Below are 22662 nucleotides of genomic sequence, written 5' to 3'. Positions count from 1 at the left end.
CAAAACAACTCAAGAAATCCTAATGCTGCCCATTTCTGACAAATGGAGTGGTCTCACATAAGCAGTTCCAATTCTGTCCTTCTCTATGCCTTTTCAAATGACATTGTTGATCAGCAAAATGGGAAAAATGGGCCTCATAAGTTGTGCTTGATTATTATAGCGCTCACTTTTAAGCATTAGGTGCAGCACTATATTCTAAAACCTGTATTTATAATTGTGAGTAACAACTCTAAACTCCAGCGGCCATCAACACATTGCCATCCTGCAGCAGTGACAGCAGAGCGTCCACATCATCTGCCCACGCTGGCCTGGCGGGCCGGCCGTAGAGGAGGGTGGTGCTGGCAGGCGCTCCCGTCTCTCCGCACGGGGCGAAACCCTGCCCCGGCACGGCCGGCCTGGTGCTGATACGTCTGCAGTGGCCCGGCTCCCGGGGGCCTGCCACGTCCGTCACTGCTGCCTGTCCAGCGTGTCCAGCCATTCTTCTGTCATCGCCGCCATCCGCCACGGGGCCCAGATGAAACGTGGCCGCCAGGGCCGGCCAGGAAAAGCGGCTCGCCAGCCTCTCAGGACTTATGTCAAAAATGTTTCAGTCTGCGGGGTAATTTGCTACAGTCAGGGCTCCTGTTGCGACTCACTTCAAAGCCCCTGGTGGAAGGAGAAAGAGACAAATGAAAGAGGGGAAAAACGGTAGTTAGCCGCGCGAGTGACAGATCTGCATTCTTGCGGACGGGCATGGCATGGCTGAGGTGTCTTTTCCCTCCGCCATCGCAGGCAGGGCCGCTCATCTCAACAAGCTCGCCACAACTACTGCTGTCCATCTCTGACTGAATAACCTTGCTCTACTGACATGTCTGTTGTGTTGGACATGTCAGGGTATTTTGTGAAGTGTAAAGTGTGTACGTGTGTGTGTGTGTGTCTGTGTGTGTGTGTGTGTGTGTGTGTGTGTGTGTGTGTGTGTGCATGTGTCTATGTGTCTGTGTATCTCTCTCTCTCTCTCTCTCTCTCTCTCTCTCTCTCTCTCTCTCTCTGTGTGTGTGTGTGTGTGTGTGTGTCTATGTGTGGCTCTCTCTCTCTCTGTCTGTGGACTTGCAGCTTCAGTTTGCTCAGATAGAGTTTCAGTTTTCAGTTCAAGTTTTCTCCTTGTCCTGGGGCAAGAACAGAGACAGTGACAAAACATTGACCTGGGTGCAATTGTTTAGGGTTCATTCTCAATTATTCCAACATACACCCAAAGGTTTAGTTTTGGCAACAGATAATAGGCGCCCTGTCAGATAGATAATCCTTCAACATTGCTCTAAAGCACATAGAAACAGAGTGAAGTATTCAAACAGGAAAATGGGTGGTGATGGTGGTGGGGCGCTGGTATTTTTCTTCTACATGACTCTTCGACATGACTCTTAAATCAAGTACTGAGGTTCATTACACTGTAATCAGAATAGACACACAAGGAAGCTGAAACCATTCATGTGCATTACCAAACTCTCTTGCCGTTGCATTTGATGGAATCAATAGCACCTCAGGTCAGTCAGTCAGCCTTGTGTCCAGGCTGGAAACCGTTCTCACCAGCACACCTTGGCACACCAATCAGGTGCCATTGTCCATCATCAACTGTGTTGACAGTGGCCTCTCAGAAATTCCTCTGTGGTTGTGTGATGTGTAACAGCCAAGGGCAAAGGATTATTTTTATAGCAAACAGAGCTTTATTTCAGAGGTTCAAAGAGGCTTGTGGCAAAATCCCTGTGGAATGTCAGGGCTCATTTTTCCGAGTGTGTAAGAAGTGTATACACTACAGTAAGGTGCGTATTGGTAATTATCTCACTGTCTCATCGATCAGGTAAAACCCCCTGGTTTCTGAGGGCATTTCTTGATTTGTGTCTGCGTGAGCGGCGAGAGCGTGCGTATACCAAAACAAATCCGCAGGTACAAGTGTGTGCACGTGTGATGAGAGGGCTTGACACTCCGCCCTGCCTCAACAAATTGCTTTTCAGGATGTGCCAACCCAAATGTACTTACCGCCGAGCTCAATAAACCATGACAAACCATGACAAAACCATGACATCTCCACTGTGGATCCTCCGCAATGTTTGCTTTGATTTGGCTCCCTCCCTGTTTTGGGGCAGGCCAGGAATGCAAGGGGAGAGTTTGCCATTAGCAGATATGATGATCACAGGGGAAAAGGATCTGTGCTAATCAGTAAATCCCCCACCTCTCTTCCCCAGTATGTAAAAGGGCTCAGGGCCGATTACCTATTGTTGGGCGATATTTTCGAAGTGACTTCTTGGGGGCCCTTTTCCATCTAATTATGAGCATTGCACAAGGCATTCCACTCCTACTCTTTAATTTGTCCTCCCGTGCCGTGATCACATGACTCCTTTTTCGGAATGATCAAAACCTGAAGACAGACAGTGTGGAAAATCGGACTGACCATGATGTGCCCCCCATCTCTCCAACAATGAACAATGGCCACCTCAGAGGCAATGGAACTAGTACAGACGGAGGCCTTCTGCGATGGGAAAAGACGATGGAGGGTGAGGGGGGGCGGCAGAGAGAAAAACATTATCCCAGAGACATGTCCTGTCATGTCAGAAAGTCTGTTTTCTCCAGCCAAATCCCTTGGTGCCGTGCTCAGGAAATATTCAGGCCTTGTAATAGAGATGTGAGTGAGAGATAGGACAGGGTGTGCATTTATCTGAGGATGAGAGGAGAAAGAGAGAGAGAGAGAGAGAGGGAGAGAGAGGGAGAGAGAGAGAGAAAGCGGTAGAAAGAGAGAGAAAGGACATATTCACACACCAAGGAAACCAAGCGTCCGTCAGCTTGCCGCTGTATGGAGATGGGCATGCCTGGTGTCAGTTGTAGGCCGTGCTCCAGGAGCTGTGAGAACACAGGTAACCACAAGCAGTTTCAGCTCCTCGCAAGGTAATCAAACACTGCCCCCTGCTGGCTGCAGTTTTCAGTGGCATCACACCAAACAGTAGTTTGGCCCCCAGGTTACTGCACATTATATTCAGTTACCAAACTTTTTTCCTCACTGGCATAACATTGTTTTATGTTACATTGTGTTACATATTTACTTAATTATCACATGTTTAGTTTAGTATCGTACACTAATAGTGTAATACCTTTCCTCACTCTGGAGGTTCTAAGTTATTCAGATCTATGATGTCATGTCTTAACAGAGTATTCATGAATTCATGAACAGTGCCAATAGGCTAATTGGTATCTTTTGGTGCAAGCGCGCCGGAAGCACCGGTGCAGGGGGTGCGAACGCACCCCCACTTTTCGGGGGTAAAAAAAGGGCAGTTGTTGACCACAACACCGACAAGGCATCGCTCAGTGGTTCCCAAATGGGGGTACGTGAAGGCACTCCAGGGGATACGTGAGATTTTAACCCTTCGAAGCCGATTGACGCAAAGTGCGTCAAAAAACGCACCCTTTCTTCTCTGTTACATTGCTCCGCAACTGTTCATAGCAGCAAGAAGCCTTTTGTGTGACAGAGCAGAAGTGGGGCTTTCCAACGAGATCACGCACTTGTCTGTACGTTAAAGTATGAAACTAAAAAAAATCATGAAATTAAATCAAATTGCATCATATTTACAGTCTATACTTCTCTGCGTTCACCTGCGCACCCATTACTCTCAAGCATATCAGATGAAAGAGGAGACACGGGGCTATCCATTGGTACCAAGTATGTCGATCTTTCTGGCTTATGAAAGCAGACGAAGTGACTGCAAAATAATAACGTCATGTACAAAAACCAACGTTGCACACCCATTACTCTCGTTTGAATTACTCGCGGACCTGTGATCGCATAGATATATTAAACAGACGAAGTGTGTCTGTGTCTGTCAATATCAGGCGCAGTTTATTTTAGCAGATTATTCATTTAGAACTTGTAGCCTAGACTAAATCACTCTGTGCGTAAAAAGACGCTACTTGCAGTCCAATCAGCTTGAATGAAACCACCCGAAATCACTACACAGCACCTAAAATAATGACAATTTTTGTTAGACTTTTTAAAAAATTATTATTAGACTATCTTATATCGTAATATCCCACGTGAAAACGTGCGTGAATAGTTGGCCTCTGGAATTTTCAAAATTGTCTCGGGAAACCCAGCCCGAAACCAGCTTTTTTTTTTTTTTGCACCCCCACTTTCAAACTCGTTCCGGCGCCGCTGTTTTGGTGACATAACTGGCAGGGTCATACTGTGAAAGATCTTCTTGCGTTTTTGGATGTTTATGTACTGGTAAGCAGAGTAACTTTCATTCATGTAATGTCTTTAAGAAACACTAGAGGGCGAACTGGCATCATATGTTCCCATTCATTTTTCTGTCCACGCTACCCTGTGACAAAAACACAAACCCCAATGTCAGACTTACCGGTCAGTGCTTTTTCCCCTTCAACACTTTTCATATAGTTTCAGTCAAAAAATATTAAATATTATTTTTTATAAAGAAACAGCTAAAAAACATTAAAATGGTTGTCTTTGTCTTTGCATATAGGAAGAAAACTGTGAGGTGGAGTCTTGGCCCTCAAAGGTGTGTCCCCTTTAAGGAAAGTAAATTAGCTAGGAAATTAGCATCTAGCCATGAGAATTAAGGCAATAACCATTTAGACCATTGAAGTTAGAGCATTGCTAAGGAGACTGGTTAATTTAAATTAATTAGAATTAGAAATAAATAAATACATTTTATTTCTCCATCTCTAATCTTGAACAAATAAAGAACAAGACTGTAGTTACCTCATTTGTTAACATTAAGTAAACCCTTTCCATTTCTGTATATATTTGAATGGCATCTGATGAAAACCAAATAGTGACACGAGATCCACTGTCTGACTTTAAAGCTATTTTTCAGTAGGCCTATTGATTATTGAAAAAGAATCTCACAAATTGGGGCAGACCCAGCAGCCAAGGTCAGGATATGTGTTGGAGTGACTTATGGCAAATTACTACCATTCCATGACTTCTCTAATCCAACATTTGTGGCTACAGACATATTATTCCCCATCCACATGTTTCATTACATGTGGTCCTGATCACATACACTTGGATGTGTGGAGAAATGGTTTGGGCTTCACTATCGAGATGTGCATGCTTTGGTTGAAAAGGGCACTTCAGAGTCGGCTTTATAAAATGTGTTTATTTCGAAAAATGGTAGAAAACATAAATATTTCACAAAATATACTATATATAAAAATATATCTATTTACATATATACACACAATATATGTGCCATGATCTTGGTCAGAAGATTAAGACATAGAAGAGCACAGGGAGAGGACCCATCTGTTCTGACAAGTGTGCCAATCACAGTAGGGTCATTCATATGTCTTTCAAACAGACAACTGCAGCCGTTAAACAGTGATCGGTCCCCTGCAGTGCTGACTGACACCTATGCTACCACGAAGGATTATGTGGTAACATGGCTATCATGATCCTTTCATAAGATGTTCATTCCTGGCTCATCAGCATCTCCTGTTCTCCTGGTGTCTTTGTTTTTGAGTGAAGGGAGATATAAAAATCCATGTGCGTCCATATCATTCGGTCACCTGTGTAAAATGGTCAGTTCCACGGCCGCCACGTTGAGCTTGTTGAATTTGGACCAACAGCATGTCTCCTCATGGGAGAAGGGGAGTGGAAGGGTGTGAGACGGCTCAATGAGCAATACGTCGTGACCAGAGAGGAAGAGGAGGGTGAGTGTCTATAGGTGTCAAGAGAATGTAGGGATGCCTTGTGTGAGAACGATGGCTCACAGGAGATGGAGGGGTGGGCTGCAGGGGTGGAGTGGGAGAGGAATGGAGAGTGCGGAGGTGTCATCTGCTCAGACACGGGGGGTGAGTCAGGACAGCGGCTTGTTGGTGCATCGGTTGGGTGGAGCTGTCGCTCTTTTCCATGCCCCTGGTGGCCGGAATTGGTGAAGTGACCGTCCAAGCGGACCTTTAGTTTGTTGACCTTGGGGTCAACTTCAGATGAACCTGTATTAGTCATGAAGCTGGAGACGTTGGTTAGGCAGTGGTGAAAGCCTGCAGTGTAGACTGAGCTGAACTGTGCATGGGGTGCTTGAAGTCCTGACACAGATATTTCAGGGTTGACTTCTTCATCAGGCGGATGTTGGCTTCCAGGTTCTACATGAGATACATAAAGGGATTAGAGGTGCCTGCAGGTTTATTTTACATTTACAGATCCCCAAATCAGACATAGTGCAGAAACTCATAAGCACACATAAGCAAAAAAATAAGCAAAAAAATAGAAAACTTTTTTGGTGCACCATAAAGTTTTCTATGCACACCAAAATCATTTTTGCCCATGTTCCCTAACACCATTATTCCCTTACCGTTTCTTTTGCAATGCTTTTCTGTATCCCTCCTCAGGTACTGAACGGCAAGGTCTAGAATCTCCGCCTTTTCCAGTTTGGGATTCTGCAAACGCTAGTTTTTGTGAGAAGAGGGGGGAAACCGTTAAAATGGCAACACTTTATCGTGCGAGTCTCTAAATGGAGAATGTCCACCACCTCCATGACGTGAGAAAACAATACAATTGCAAAAGGTCTATATTTGAAAGAGCGCCCTCAAGGCCTTGCTTACTTACCGTGTCTTTCGTGCATCTCAGCAACAAAACTCTTAACTCGTGCAAATTCTGATTTATCCTATCTCTTCTTTTCTTCTCAATCACTGGTTTCAGTACCTGTGAGAGTTCAATTGCAAAATTCAATAGTGTCCAGATTGTGCCACTGACATTATTTCCATAATAATTAAAACCAAGCCAAACAAATTCAGACCTATATGAAAAGCATCCACCACACTTACTCGTTTCAGGCATTTTGACTTGTTTACATCTGAGTTCTTCATTGCTTCAACCAAAAGTCTGAAGACTTGTGAGGAACTTGTGGGAAAACTGCGAAACCCTCCTGGGATGAGTACGATGAATGGATAGTAGGCTAGCTCAGACCTGAGCTTGGCTTTTAGACCAACAGGACGCATCTGATTGGATGAGAGGTGTCAATGACGTTGCTTTCACACATTTGGCCTATCTCGTTTGATGACTTCAGGTCTGAGATTGTGTTTGATAGGGTTTGGAAAGTTGAAGGATTATAATAATAGTCCAGTTAATCATAACTGTTATTCTGTGTATCGTTTCCCACGAATTATTCAGTGTTCGTGAAGGAATGATAAAGATATATGGCCTAACTTTCATGTGGCTATAGACTATAGGCTAGTCCTAGATGTATAACTGATTTATTGATATAAATAAATATATATATATAAATATAAATATAAATATATATTGATATATTTTCTGAAGTTACTCAACCGATGAGAAGCTAGAGTTCTCAGTGGTAGTGTGTTGTTTGGGAAGGGGTGATAAGGCGGCGATAAATAAAGCAAAACATTGTAGCTTACTGAAATGCACACAAAATGCTGGGTATATGCCTTCCTTAGAATAAAATGTTTTTATCGGACATAATTAAGCCTTTGTAACATTCAAATATATCCAACGTAGATTTTAACGTCACTGAATCAATATCAGTGGGGGGTTGAGCAGTGCCGAATAAGCTAAGTTACAATAACTTTACCGTTGGTTTACCCTAAAGAGAACATGTGCAGTAAGCCAAATGCGTTCCAAAAGTAACCTAGCTTACCAAATGTGAAAGAATATTTTCTCGTGGGAACTAAAGTAAGGTGAGTAAATTAACGATGCACATCGCACCCGCTAGTGTGAATATATTTTAGGGTGACAAAAATGACCAAAGTGTGCCTTGGGTTTGAGGTGGAAAAGATGCGCGTTAAAGTAACACCTTTAGGCGCGTGCAAAATGCAACGTTTTTATAGATTAATGAGTAAGAAAAGCGCGAACAGGACTGGTTCGAAAGAGGCGAATTCCAAGTAATGCCATTTGTGTTTCTGTGTGTGTGTGTGTGTGTGTGTGTGTGAGAGAGAGAGAGAGAGAGAGAGAGAGAGAGAGAGAGTGTGTGTGCGAGAGAGAGAGGGAGTTACTTCTACTTAGATCCCTGATGTGTTTAATTGTATCTTCCCAGAGACGCCGGTAAGCGAACCACAATCTTTATTTAAAGTAGGTGGATCCCGCCCAATCTAGACACTTTCTGCAGATGCTCCATTCAGGTTCCGCTCCCACCATATCAGAATGGTGAAATATATCATAGCTACCACCTGTATTGGGATTTGGATCTGTATTTCCCTTCCATATTTTATGCATGTGGTTAGGTAGGCCTATTGCGCGCTGCTGGATGGCATATGCTTTCTCTCTCTCACACACACACACACACACACAAAGTAAGGTGGGTTTGACACAAGATGCTAATCGGCGCTAAACAGATTTCAAGGATTCAGTTGACACGCACCACTGCAAAGCCAAAGACAAACACAAAGGACTCACTTCTTCCTGTTTTGTTAAAGGACCCCCTTTAATTCTAGATAATCCCAACGGGATGTTCTTGATCCGATCATGCTAGTGTTATTCCCCCTCTCATCCTAGCAGTGGGTCACAGAATGTTTATATAATCTATTACCTAGGCTACTGTTAAGTAAATCAAATATTTCACTCATAGTATTCAATTAGGCCTGGTATGTCAGAAAGTTAGCTGAAGCAACTGTCCAGACATATGCCAGCAAGTCTGTGTGAATGTCATTTCTTTAATTGTCCATCCACATTTTAAATCAGAGATGGCTCACTTGTAGCAATAGGCGGTTCACAGTTAAAAGCAATTTAAATTCTTATAAGATCTGTGTTCCAGTGGCGCGATTGGGAATCAACAGTCTTGGCACCCTCTGAATGCTTTTTACAACGGTCTAACTGACTATTTGATGATTAATAATTGCATGCCCTCTGTTTCTTAATAGCGGTCTTTCGCAGACCTTTCTGGAAAAGAAAGATCATTGGATCGCAGAACTGCGCCACTAAACCTTGTGAGAAGAGGCACGTAGCCTACGCCTTCAGTCTTAAAGGTCGACTAAAAATGTCCAGTCAGTTTGTAATTATGTAATTCTACAAATTAAATATGTAGAATAATTTGTCGCGTTTTGTATGGAGTTAGAGAGCCTTCAGCCGTTTATATGTTTATAAAGTATCCATGGTCTGTAGTATAGCCTATTTATACAACTTGAAAACAAGTTAAGTGTAGAGGCTGTGTAATATTAACTGCAGTCTGTCGGATAGGAAGAGGTTGGTAGCCCATCTATTACTCTGAACCAAGATTAGTCTACACGAACCATAAATAGGATGAAATAGGCCTAGTCAAGAAACCAATTATTTTTTCACAAAAGGAAGTTTGACCCTTCCTTTTCATGTTCACGTCGCAGAGGAGGCAAAGCCTCCTTTTGTTCTACCAAATTGAAAGGCGGAGATTTGGGTGTGGCTTTTGGCACATTTCAATTATAAGTGCCAGGTAGACCCACTGTACTGAACTTCAACTTTCTGCAACGGTGTGAGTCTACGGATATTTCGACATTATGGACGTTTCGGGACCAGCAAAGAAATTTCGAAGGGTAAGACAAATATAACGCAATTCACAACACATGGTTTATTATTAAGGAAGAGGCCTACTGCTTATTGCTAGTTTGAATGTGTGCCTAAGGATTTAACCTGTACACCACAACTTACCTAAGCTTGTATGGTTCAGTCAGTGTAGTGAAAATGTTTAAACATGTATTTTATGGAATGTATCAAATGTATTTTATGGAACACCTGAGGTATAACACTTTGTATAACATTAGATTTTGTTTGTTGTTTGTTTCAGATTGCCAAACCTGTAATGGAGAAACGCAGAAGAGACCGCATTAATCACAGCCTAGAGACCCTGCGCCTGCTGTTGTCAGAAAATACAGACAATGAGGTATGCAGAATTAAGAATTAAGGTGAAATTCTAAGGAAAATGTTCTTAATTCTATTAATCGCATTGGGTTGCTCAGAACCCACTTGTAATAAAAGCATCTATGTCTCCTTACAGAAACTTAGAAGTCCCAAAGTGGAGAAGGCTGAAATCTTGGAGAGTGTTGTGAACTTCTTCAGAGCTGAGCAAGCAGAGCTTCAGTCCAGAAGCAAAGGCAGGAAGAGGGCACGGGAGGAGGATACTGACCATCTCACCCACAAAAGGCAGATGTACAACGATGGCATGAGGGCTTGCCTGCTGACGGTCAGTCATTTCATCACGTCCAAAACCCAAGAACTGGAAGGTGGACTGGAGTGGAAGCGTTCCCACAACCACCTGGCACCGCAGCATCCGGCAACCATGGCGATGGCACCACATGACCCCAGGACTCTATCAACAAAGCCGCTATCCAGGCCAGGCTCTCCAGCAGCACACCTCAGTGCAGCCACTGCCCAGTATGGACCACAAGAGATAAAAGCAACTTACCTGCCAACAAAGGACTCGGCTGCCTCCCAAAAGCCTTCATTGGTGTTCAGTGACTGTGTGTGGAGACCATGGCCACAGTAGAACAGCTGAACGGTGGGTGATTTGCATGGCTGGGATCCTTGCTGACCTCCTGGTTGTGATCATATTATAGGTCAGATCACTCGATGTGTAAATATACAGCTATATTTGTACAGATGACTTATCATGAATTGGTTGCTACTGTGTTTTACCAGACGAGGGATTATGACCACATTCAAAGCATCTCAAGTGGAGACTTTGAGTCAGACACTCTTTTTAATTTGCAATTTGGTCATCTATACATTCCAAAGCAATGTAAACGAGTTTCCCTGGTGAAAAACGATATATATGTATTTTTGTACAGTGGATGTCTTTTTTTTTTATTAGCAGCAGTGTGCTGCACATAGAGATTGTAGACATGTAGATTTGCATCACTGTTATATTTTCTTTTGATTCTCCTTTTTTGAAAGAGTGTGATACTTGATATCATGTTTATATTTTTTTCATTCACTACCTCCCATTTTTGTAACCAGCAGATTTTTTTTACAATGAGAGGTTCAAAAATGTTTTCATTTTTTTCCCCCTTTCTCTAACATGTTTATATTAAACATGGGCAGTGGAAAAGGTGATTGATTCTATTTTTGTATTAAACAAGAAATTGTATACATTTACAAGTGTGTGTCTCTGAAATGATTTTGAAATGTAAATGGAAATAAGCGCATTCAGTTGAGCCTGTGTTCAGATTGACTCGCACATCTCCTGTGTGAATGTGGACAGTTGAACTTGTGAACATGCAGACATTTGCAGACTTTTACTTGACCAATTACTCCATTCTGGTGATCTTGGCTCACAGCTCCCAGGTCTTTCTGTTGATTGGTTACAATGCAGAAATCATTGATATGCTGATTTAGGAATGGATGACCTGCTCTGATCTCAAATACAGGCTTTTACAGACACATAATGCAGCTATTGCAATCAAATGTCTAAAATCCATTCATCAAAGCCAACAAGAGCACCCCAATCAACAGGTTAAATAGTTCAATCAAAGGTTCACTTTCTCAACACACATACGAGATTATACCAGAATGTTCCACAGGTGATGCCAGCATAAACAATTGACCCTGTCTACCACACACAATTTGCGATAACACTCCATTATACTCCGATTCAGTTCATCTGACAGTCTGAGACTTTGTGACCATGAAATGAATGCTTGTAGTAGTTCTTGTGTAAAAAAAAATCTGTGTCTCGTATATGATAAAACAGTGTTCCAACAAATCCACAACAGTTATTCCACTGAATTGATTACAGGTTCTAACTTTCTGATCAATATGTGATCTGCCGGACGAAGATGCTGTGTGGCAATGTTTACAGTGTACACTTGATGTACAATGTGCTCTTGATGCTGGAATAATATAGGATTTAAACATATATCATATTAATGTGCTTATTAGTCCTTTGTCCTAATATATGTATGATTTAAGCATATCAGTGATTTAAACATAAATCATACAAATAACAGTTATTGACTGCATACTATTTATTTGCTTTAAAACATTTTTATATGAATCTGATGCAATTTGGTGTTGACAACAGATTCAGAATAAAGAACTATTCCTTGTGATAGGCCTGTAAACATTATTTCAGCAATGATTCCTAGAATCTACATCCAAATAAGGTTTTTGGTGACTTTGACAAATTTGTTGTATTTTACCTAGCCTTTAATAACTTTGATTGGTAGGCTGCCCTTGGATTCCTCAGTACCTGCAACATTTTGGCTGCCTGAGGTATCAAAACACCTTTTGTTTTCAAAAAAGCGAGCGAGGATTCAGTGTTGATATAGGCTTATGTCTCCAAGTGCCCTATTTATTGGCACCCCTAGTGTAGTTCAGAAAAAAAGAAGTCAAATAATTGTTGGCCTCACAATGAAAGCAATGAGGAAAAATAAACAAACAAATCTCATTGAATTAATACATATTTTTAACAAAAACAGATGTGCCACAATTATTGGCTCCCTTGTACAAAAGCCATTTTTTGTTAGACACCATTCCTCTTCACAAAATCTCTGCAGATCATACACATTTCTGGGTCCTCACATGTGTATACTCCTGTTTGGCTGAGATGACCATGACAGAGTCTTGAATTTCCCCTTGGGGATCAATAAAGTGTCTATCTATCTATCTAGAGGCTTGATTTTGTGTTCAGTATACCATGTGTGTGTAGATATGGGCATACTGTATGTTTTGGTTCATTGACCTGCTGGATGATCCAATTATGACCCTTTTAATGTTGGCAGAGATACATAAGGCAAGACATGGGGTTTTGTCCAGGCAAGTTTGTCACGTTTCCAGGTGATTGGAACGTCTTAATTGCTGTTTTATCTGTGAATATGGGAATTTTCAAGGGAGTACCTTTTTTCTAAGCCATTCCTGGACTTACAGAGGTCAACAAACTTTCCCTTTATTTGAATAGTGTATTCTCTTGTCTTTCCCATGTTAAAGAATTACTAGGCCCTTTGACCTCTGTGTCACTTTATTTACGTACCTTAGTGTAAGGGACCAGACAGTGAGCAAGAGGACACCGCCATTGTTGTCACATTAAGGTTGTCTTTGCCCAGGATGTGCTGAATGCAGAAGCGGAAATGTTGCAGTGCCACTTACCACAGGGTGATGCAAGCTTGATACCCTAGAGACCCGAGGGTCAATGCCAGGTGGGATGACTGCTCTCTCCATGAGGCTATTGGAGGCTGGAGGCACCCCCAGAGGTGGGTGAAGCAGAGCAATGGTGTATTGTATGGGGATGGGAGAGGTGCGGCTGCTGGATGCGTGAGGGACATCAGTGTGCATGCTTGAATGACAGTATGATTAACTTAAGGAACTTGAATGTAAATGGAAAATAAAATCCAGTTAAATGTTGTTAATATTGCCTATTTTTGAAGGGTGCAAGTAATTGTGGCACATTGTTAAAGAAATGTATTTCTTGATGACATTTGTTTTTCTCAGAACAAATGTGATTCCTTTCAAGGTTGGGTACCTCTTTTTATTAAACTTTAGTGGTGTCAATACATGTGGAGGGCGTTGTAGGTCTACTGAAATATTCATCTAAAATCAGTTTATTGTATCTGAAAATCATGTTACCATAGTCGCAACTGATATCATATTGTCCAGAACAACCTTCATTTAGCCATTCATTGGGGTGATTTATTAGGGTTTAGCCACATTCTCTCTCGCCCCATCTGTGTCTATGGCAACGGCATCCTTCATCAAAGTTTGAGGCTTAGTCCCGCCGTGGCGATCTTTGAACAGGACTTGCTTTTATGTGGAGATTTGCGTTACTCTGTCGCCCATGGCTGAGCCCTTAAATAAACGATTTTCAATCGAAATGAGATTAGGGATTCAATTGAGGGTGCACTGTCTCTAAACAACCGGAATGACGCTTTAACCGGTTATTAAGGAAAAGATCGATCTCTAAATGCAATTATAGTGTTGTTTAAGTGGATTAAAGCAGAATTATTTTACGTTTTTCAGCTGTTGCGGATGTGCGGTCAGCACAACAATAGAACAACCACACGAAAAGAAAAGCATTAGGAAAATAATCTATCCAATCCCTTTTCTAACACAGAACACAGACACACTGCACAGACCTTTATTAAGTCTGCAGCACTAACAGATTTGCATTCGGGGACCAGATTTCTCATTTGATTTTAGTAGGCTGGCTAACTGTGAACCCAGTTTTCTAGTTTTACGCAGCCTGATATGAATGGTCGTCTGGACTGACAATTTGACTAGGCCAACAATAGCAAAGCGAGAGACATGTTGCTTTATCAGTTTACTTTTTTAAAAAAAAATCTTACCAATCCCACATTTTCCAGGTGAAAATGACTTTGGATTGGCACAAAATGTGGACGGTTAGGCCACATATGCACGTGGAGGCCTTACAGAAATTGATGGCAGTTCATAGCCTATTGCAAGTTCAGTCAAGGTCGGTCAGTGGTTGTAAAATGTGACAGATGCCATGACTAAAGGTGTGATTTTTCAGCTGAGAAAATTCACAGTTCAAATCAAATGGTGTGTTTATTCAGACATTGAATATAATGTTATCTCAGGCCAATAGCCTACATTTAATTTGTAACACGCAATGGACTTTCATCCATGCCCCCGGATACCTTTCACATAATATTTTAATGATTAGGCCTAGAGCGTCAAGCTTATTGAGCTTTTTCCAAGGACGTTATCCTAAAGGTTTTCAGACTGACAGTTCCCTGTTGGTTATAGCCCTCCATTGGTTTAAATAATGCAGCACGATACAATACAATGCATGATGAAACAGGAGACACAAGTTGAGAGGCAAGTTGCTACGCCTATTATCGTTGCCACGTGGACAGCTCGAGTCAAGGTGTTAAAAATTGTACCTTCTCCACGAGCCCAGAATGTGTTTATGAACACATCAAAGGGAAGGTTGTGCCTAAAAGTGGCCACGTTCTTTGTCACCTCCTCAAAGTCGATGGCCCTCAGAACAAACAATGTGCTTCTTAGGGACAGATTAGAATTATAGGCCAGCTAACATTGGTCTGCTCAAATTAATAGCCTACACGTTGATTCTTATGATTCGGACATTTGATGACGTGAATTAATTGTGTGCATGTACATCATATGGCAAATGTGAGCCATAAGGCCTACACGTAGAAGCACTTTCTTACGTGCGCTGTTGCTGAAGGAGACGTTTATGTATTTTGGTTAGACCGCATCGAAAACTGTCAACAGTTTTATATATTATAAATAAATAAAAAATAAATAAAAACGTTTAAATAAATTATTATATTATTATTATAAATAAATAAAAAAGTTTAACACATCAATGCTGTTGCGGTCATCAAAAAGCAGTTGAGGCCTACTCATTACCCCATTGGTTACTGACTATAGTGGGCGTGGCCTAAGAGACAACATTGCCCTAATAAAAGCTGAGCTTCAGACTAGGCTAGGGTGAGCACAGAACTCTGCAAGCGACTAACATAACGCATTGACATTGAAAACAAACAAAAAATATGAAAGGGATTTCGGTAAAGAGCATGGGCAGCGCCAAAGCATCCAGAAAGGTAAATCTGACTCCACTCTATTCATTAATTTACTCCATCAATAAAGAAGTTTCTCTGTTGCATTCTCTGAGGATCAGAGGAATATTTGCTTTCCTGAGATCTAACCTAATTCCATGTTATTTGCTTGGCTGCAGCTCCTGAAACCAGAGGTAGAAAAGTTTCGAAGAGGGAGAATAAACAGCAGCCTGGAGAGACTGAGGATGATGCTGCTGCACTGGCCTGACCATCAGGTATATAGGCCTACTGTATACACCTCCACTCTTGCCACTTTCATCAAAGCTCTTGAAATGATCTGATCATCAAGCAAAGTATATTTACATCCACTTCTTCCTTACAGGGTTTGGCGAGTAAAAGAGTGGAGAAGGCTGAGATCCTGGAGCACACAGTCACATTTATGAAGCGCCACGGTGGCAAACAGGGAGGAGGCAAAGAGCACCACTTCAGGGATGGTTACGCTGCCTGCCTGCAGAAGGCTGCAGATTTCCTGAGAGACAACGGTTCGAATGGAGACCAGAAGGGAGACGAGGCACAGAGGAGGGCATTTGCTGTCCAGCTCACTCACCTGGACACCTGCACTTTCACTGCCACCTCAGTCCCCACACTCCACTTGACCAGGTGTGGGGCGCCACCTGATCTGACCCAGCATCAGTGGCCAGGGCTGTTGGCTCTTAATGGACAGAGACACTCCAGCTTGCCAAAGTTGTGTCCCAGAGTTCACTCTGCCAAGATTCTGTCCCCACCCCTCATTAACACTCATGCCTTATGGAGACCATGGCCCTGAGGGAATAGACTATTTGGAAGAATGGAAATTGTTTAAAAATGTGTGTAAATATGCCTTATATATGTGTAAATACTTGTACATACTTGACATAGAAAATAATATTGTATTCAATATCAAACAATACCTACAGCACTTAAATTTGAAATTGTATGGGGTTTTTTTTCATAATGTTGAGAATTAATAACTTTCAGTGCTTGAAATGCTTATTTTGTCATGCCAACAGCAAAATAAAAACGTTATCTAAACACAATTCAGTGTATTCGGTGTTTATAGTTTCTACGTTCTTTTAGCAGCATAGAAAGCAAGTTCCCTGAAACTTGAACGCCAGCTCACTTAGGTGTTGTCCCGGAATTGAATGGCACAAAATTAATAGATTTGGTAAATCTCGCAAGCCTATAGGCCTATATGGCAACCAATATAATATCCACATTTTGCAATGAGAGGTGGCTGACACCTGAGGGCTGTTCTACGAAGCGAAGTAGCTGGCTAACCCGAGTAACTTAGAGTCTGAAGACTTCACTAAACAGCTATTGTTTCCAGCGTATTGTTTTAAAATCAGCCTTGTTTCGTAGTATACGAGTATGCCCCTCTGGGTCTTCCAGTTCTTATATTTAAAAAGTCTTGTCCCAGACGCCTGTGATTTTTTACAGTGGGGTTTGCATGCACAAATTGACGTGTGCGAATGATATATAGTGCTAGTTGAGGGTTTATTATAAAGTTTGGTCCTCAAGTGGCACACTGCGAAAAGGTGACATGTTTCACATATGTTCCTTGTCGCCTAAATCGTGGGAACAATGTCGCCACCTCACCTGTTCTGTTCACACTATATTTGAAAATGTCAGGTTTTCCCCAAACACGAGGTTTGTTTGTTGCATTTTGCGCTTGCGCTGACACCAATGGTGTTAAGAAATGTCAGTTCTGTTTCACTCTTGCAGGGTGCTTACAAGCTGTCCTGGCTTGTGGCTGTTTGTACAGCCGTAGGTAAAAGCCCTGGTGCCTGTTGAAGCGAGTGACCTTGTGCCTTGGCACGAGTGACTCTCGTGCGCAAACATTTGCCAAACATCTCAGGTGTGAACACGAGGTGTAGACGCGTGTCTCTCAAAGTTCAAACGCCAAACGGACCGGGACAATAGGCAGCGAGCGCATACAATTAAAGATTCAAAAATTCTGTTAGGTTTTCATCTTAACCCGATGATGTTAATTTGGGCAAATCTAGTCCCACGAACTGCGGGAATATTAAAACGCTACCCAATGACTTCAAGGTTCAGAAGACGCATATAAAGAAACAAAAACATCTACATAAAATGTATCAGAATTGTTAAAATAGTGTGTACGTGTGTATCTGATTTTGGATTGCGCGTTTTTGTTAGTGGAAAATACAGTTATAGTTGACCACATTGCCATTTCCTTTACAGAACTACGACATAAGATAATTTCTGCAATGAATACCTAATCTTTTCATTGGCTTTACAGTTTACGAAGTTGGATTTAGGTTGTGGTGGGGCCTGTTTGGTATTATGAGGCCGGGTTTCTGTTGTGCTCTTTAACGCTCGCCACCCTTTCAGATGCTCATTATTCATGCTGGTTTAATCCCCGGCAGGGGGGAAATGAAGGAGGAATGGTTGCTCTGCGCTGGATATTAATTGCAGCTGAAGGTACAATGGGCCTGCCGCTGCGCTCCATCGCTTCTCCATTCCAGTGCGGATGGGACGCTACGCAGGGGGTGCGCCTTTTGGAGTGGCGGGGGTGAACGTCTATTGACTCGAGTGCAATACCTACCCGCACTCCCTGAAAGACATTCCTGTAGTCAACAGCTGGCCCGTATGGCCGCTTGTCTGCACCCATAATTAGAGCAAATGTTTCGCCACACATGGGTGTTCATGGAAGGAGTTGCATCGCGGGAGGCCTACGCACACGCACAACCTCAAGGAACTTTTGGTGGGTTTGGAGAAGACATGTTATAGTCTAGGTCCTGGGTAAGATTTGTATGCACTTCATTTAACGGAGAATATCTCAACTGTTATAGACTAATATGTCCCCCTTGAACAACGTGGGATGTGTGCCAAAATCTCTACCCTGGACGAAAGTCCTGCAAATGACCACAACAGATGACACTATTATCACACTACAGGTGAATGGGACTTTTTTTCCCTTTATAGATATCCACATACATTTCTACCGGATTAATCTTCATATTAAGAGAAATACCTTTTGTATTACACTTTGCCTAAAAAAAATCAAATAAAATATGCAAATGAGGCAATATCTCATTAAATATGCATACATATAAATTCTTGAAGGTACAGATTTAATGAGGTGATCACAATGTTTACAATGACCATGTAGTGTATGTGTACGAATTCTGGTTTGATATTTTTAATTGTGTTTTGTGCTGTATTGAATGGAAAATTGTATATAAACAAGGGATGCATAAGTGTGGTTAAAAATGACCCCAGTTGTTTTTTTGCAATATTTTGGTTATTTTAAATTGTTATCGTTTAATCGTCCATGTATTCCTCAAATAGGTTGTCTAGGCCATTTTGATTTGTATCTAATTGGTATATTTTTTAAGTAATTGCATTTTTTGTATCAGTACCACACTTTTCTATATGTGGGGTCAAAAATGACCCCAAGCTTTTTCTATGGAATTTCAAAGGTTAACCCTAGGAACCTTTTATTTTTATCTATCAGGTAAACATTTACTGGTGTATTATCAACAACTTTTCATAACATATCAATGTAGGTGTCATAGGAAATTACAAAAAACTGCATGTTGCCCTGAGGCAACATTGAACCATAACGGACTTGCATATGGCCATACCAAATATTCTAAGTAGGGAGGCACCTGTATATGTGAAGTGCATGAGTGTGCTTCATGAAGTTTTATAGAATGCCATCTCTATGGTTGAGTATGTGCCCTGACTATCATACCAACATCCATGGGTTTTTGATGTTGCGGTGAAGCTGCAGACTTGCTACCCTGTACCCTGTAGCCCCAAGTTTGAGGCCTGACTGATCCCTCTATTTGCTATAGGCCTACCTGTGTTTCTTTTGAGACAAATTACTTACTAAAATTTCAGAAAGTCAGGTGCAGGTAACTTGCATGAGTGTGCATCAGTACGCATACATGAGTATGCATGGGTGTAAGTGTGCAAACTCATGGATATGTGTGTGTGTGGTTGTGTGTGTATGTATACTGTACCGGAGAATGTTTGGGGAGATTTATGGAGCTTTTAACTAGTACATAACAGTGATTTTGATGATTTCCTATGATAATTTGTATTTTTATAACTTCATATCTGTAAAATATTGATTTTCATTCCGCAATGGTACAATGTTGCCTGGGGGCAAAAACTAAGTTTATATCCAACCTTGCTATTATCATTGGAACGTTAAAGTGAAACATACAAAACAACAGGTTTATTCCCTGTGTTGCAAGGTAAAACTTTCACAACAGAGTCCAGGTATGAGGATGATGATGAGACCTCATTCAGTGATAGGATTTTTACAACTATAGCCTCCCTTGCATTTGCAGTACTTGCAACAACGGATACCAGCTACCTGACAGGGACACCCATTCTTGTGTGCACACACACAAGCAGGGATCTGGTAAACCAAATCAGGTTCAGGTTTTGAGATTACAATCTCAGGGACTAATAAACTGCCCTTTCTTACAAAACCATAAGCATCTGCATTTAAGATCAAGGTGGTGTCTGTAAATGGTGTTTGGACCCAAAGCTGCTGTTGAATAGGCTCTTTGTATATGTTTTTTTGGTTGCATTAGTTGAGGTGCAAGCGGCCCTCTCAAAGTCCATCTGAAGGGCATTACTATCGAATGCAACAATGCGCAGGTCGTCAAATGTCTCCATGTCCGTTGATGGTTTCAGGCATTTGACCAAGAATGTTTCTGCCATTTGTGTTGCACGTTAGCTGTGGACAGTTGACATTGAGAATCAGAAAAGAGTTGTCTGGTTTGTGGACAGTGTTCAGAGCTGCAAGTTTGATTGATATTTTGCTGGTTGTATCTCACCCAGTCAGCACATGTAGTGCTGGGAGACACTGTGTGAGCTCGTCTCCCAGTGCTATGCATGCAGATATCATGAAGTGGTAATATTGATCTGTTCACTCCTGAATTGCGGATGAGCCAGAACAATTGTTATGTGGTATAATAGGCACACAAAGACTGTGTCACCTGATGACAATGTCAGTGATGTAGATCCATAAGTTGGAGAAATAAAAGTTGTAGGTGATGCCGTAATGACAGCAATATTTAGAACAGGTAGGAAATGTAAGCTTTTAAAGTTTAGGTTAATAAATAACTGCCAATTCATGTATGTCACTAGTTGTATGTAATAGATTGTTGGTTTTTTAGCCATTTTCTTTATATCAAATCAGAATGCTTACACTCTTCTAAGACCTTATACGTAATTATGGTCACTGTGAACATTGTGATCACCTCAGAAAATCTGTAGCTTCAAGGGTTTATATGTATGCATATTTAATGAGATATTGCCTCATTTGCAAATTTTATTTAATTTTTTAGGCAAAGTGTAATACAAAAAGTATTTCTCTTAATATGAAAATTACTCTGATATAAATGTACGGAGATATATAAAGGGAAAAAGTCCCATTCACCTGTAGTGTGATAATAGTGTCATCTGTTGTGGTCATTTTCAGGACTTTCATCCCGGGTAGAGATTTTGGCACACATCCAAAGTTGTTCAATGGTCATATTAGTCTATAACAGTTGAGATATTCTCCGCTAAATGAAGTGCATACAAATCTTACCCAGGACCTCTACTATTAAGATCAACAGGTGATCTCATCATGGAAACGTCCTCTCAATTAAGTCAAGATAGCACATTTCCTCAGAGAGACGTTATAAGAAAGTAATCAAGACGGCAACTACACAGTGGTGCCATGGAAAATAGCCTCCTGACTACCAGCAGTTCAATTTTGTCCTCTCTAGAGGATATTTGTAAACTTGTTATCTAAGGAGCATCAAAATACCTGCATGCGGATTTCACGTAGGCCCACTTGGTCATTTGGTCTGATGTGGATTATGCATGTTACATTCTTAGTGGCCTAGATATTGGGGTTTGATAATGAACACATATTCCATCATAGTTCTCCAAATTTCAATATAGAAAACGCACTGACAATATTATAGATGACTTAGGTCTGGCACGCAGACCTTCTCAATTGGAATTGAGTGTGGGTCTGGACAAAGTTCATTGACGACTTGTATGCCCGTGCCTGTTTTTTAGGGGCATTGGAAACCTGCAGAGCAAATCCCATATTTGCCATAGGTTCGTATGGGTATTCCCAGGTCTACAGCACTTAACTACAGCACATAAAAGTCAGCATAGGGTTATGAATGTAGAACATCTCTGCATTCTGAATGAGTAGGCTGTTTATCTCCATGAATATAGAGATTAATGAAGTTGGCGGTCTATGGTAAAATTGAAATAGACTTCAATTTGGCAGGGTTTATTCTGGCTATAAAAGTATTGTCAGCACTATACTTAATAATAAATGTTATAAAAGCAAACACTATGACATCATGATGCCATGATGGTTAAACAGTGTTTCTCAATATCACTGAGCTTTCCAGGTCCATGGTTTAGTGACAAACCTGGGCAAGTTAACTCACAGAAAGTGGCAATCCTCCTAACAGCTTTCCGGCTTTGAATTATTGGGAGAATGAAGCCATAGGGGTCTTCTACTGGGAGGTGTATCACTCCCTCTGGGTTAACTTACCCAAGTTTGTCACTAAACCACATCATGAAATACCCCCTGGATTCTTGTTTCTGTTTGAGGACATTTTCTTTGCATTTGTTTACATTTCAGCACCCTCCAAATTGTCAGCAAATGCCAGAACACCTTAAGCAAACATGATCTACAGATGGTAAATGAATGGTAGAAGTCTTATAATGGTTCTAGGTTTAGAAACCTATTTTCGACAAAAACTATTCGAAAACTATTGTTTTCTTTTCCAATAATAAACATGGGAAACGTCAATTTTGTCAGTTTAATCAATGATTGTATTTAATACTCTGTGAGTGAATCAATGCCACAAAATAATTTTTTGAAGGTTTTTTCTCCCTCCATGAATCATGTGTATTTAAGTGAACTATTGCAGAGTCAGACAGCTAACCAGAAGAGTACACTACAAACTGAAATGAGTGGGGTGTTGAGCCTTAATCTGAAGTGTATTCAAATTTGATATCCAGAGGCAAGCGTTCCTGCTGGACTTTAAAATGTGTGTATAGAAATGGTCAATTACTCGCTTTAAACTGTACACAAAATGGAAGCAACAAAACAACTGTTTTAATGTACAATAACTTTTGAAAAGGCTAAACAAAACATGGGAAATACAACCATTTGAGGCAAAA

General features: G+C 41.3%; 2 protein-coding genes across 2 annotated transcripts; one reads left to right on the top strand and one right to left on the bottom strand.

Moving 5' to 3' along the window:
• Positions 1-5563: 5563 nt before the first annotated feature.
• Positions 5564-6849, bottom strand: her11 (hairy-related 11). The gene is made up of 4 exons (XM_042075316.1): positions 6808-6849; positions 6590-6685; positions 6336-6429; positions 5564-6126 (listed from the first exon to the last, which is right to left on the bottom strand). Exons 1-4 carry the CDS (start codon positions 6847-6849, stop codon positions 5564-5566), a joined length of 795 nt encoding a protein of 264 aa, XP_041931250.1.
• A 2619-nt stretch (positions 6850-9468) lies between these two features.
• On the top strand, positions 9469-10454 carry her5 (hairy-related 5). Its single transcript, XM_042075314.1, has 3 exons — positions 9469-9504; positions 9756-9851; positions 9966-10454. The coding sequence occupies exons 1-3, from the start codon at positions 9469-9471 to the stop codon at positions 10452-10454; spliced, it is 621 nt and encodes a 206-aa protein (XP_041931248.1).
• Positions 10455-22662: the final 12208 nt, after the last annotated feature.

The sequence above is a fragment of the Alosa sapidissima genome, chromosome 20 (genome assembly GCF_018492685.1).
Source record: "Alosa sapidissima isolate fAloSap1 chromosome 20, fAloSap1.pri, whole genome shotgun sequence".
In the NCBI taxonomy this organism is placed as follows: Eukaryota; Metazoa; Chordata; class Actinopteri; order Clupeiformes; family Clupeidae; genus Alosa; species Alosa sapidissima.
Note: the sequence above shows the minus strand (reverse complement) of the source record. Positions and strands in the feature narration are given on the sequence as shown.

Bases quoted from the DNA above. Each gene is read 5' to 3' on its own strand.
- her11 (XM_042075316.1), bottom strand. From the start codon at position 6,849: ATGAAGAACTCAGATGTAAACAAGTCAAAATGCCTGAAACGA. The intron at 6,686-6,807 runs GTAAGTGTGGTG...GAACTCTCACAG, and splicing joins AGTCAAAATGCCTGAAACGA to GTACTGAAACCAGTGATTGA. The intron at 6,430-6,589 runs GTAAGTAAGCAA...CACAAAAACTAG, and splicing joins TGAGATGCACGAAAGACACG to CGTTTGCAGAATCCCAAACT.
- her5 (XM_042075314.1), top strand. From the start codon at position 9,469: ATGGACGTTTCGGGACCAGCAAAGAAATTTCGAAGG. The intron at 9,505-9,755 runs GTAAGACAAATA...TGTTTGTTTCAG, and splicing joins CAGCAAAGAAATTTCGAAGG to ATTGCCAAACCTGTAATGGA. The intron at 9,852-9,965 runs GTATGCAGAATT...GTCTCCTTACAG, and splicing joins CAGAAAATACAGACAATGAG to AAACTTAGAAGTCCCAAAGT.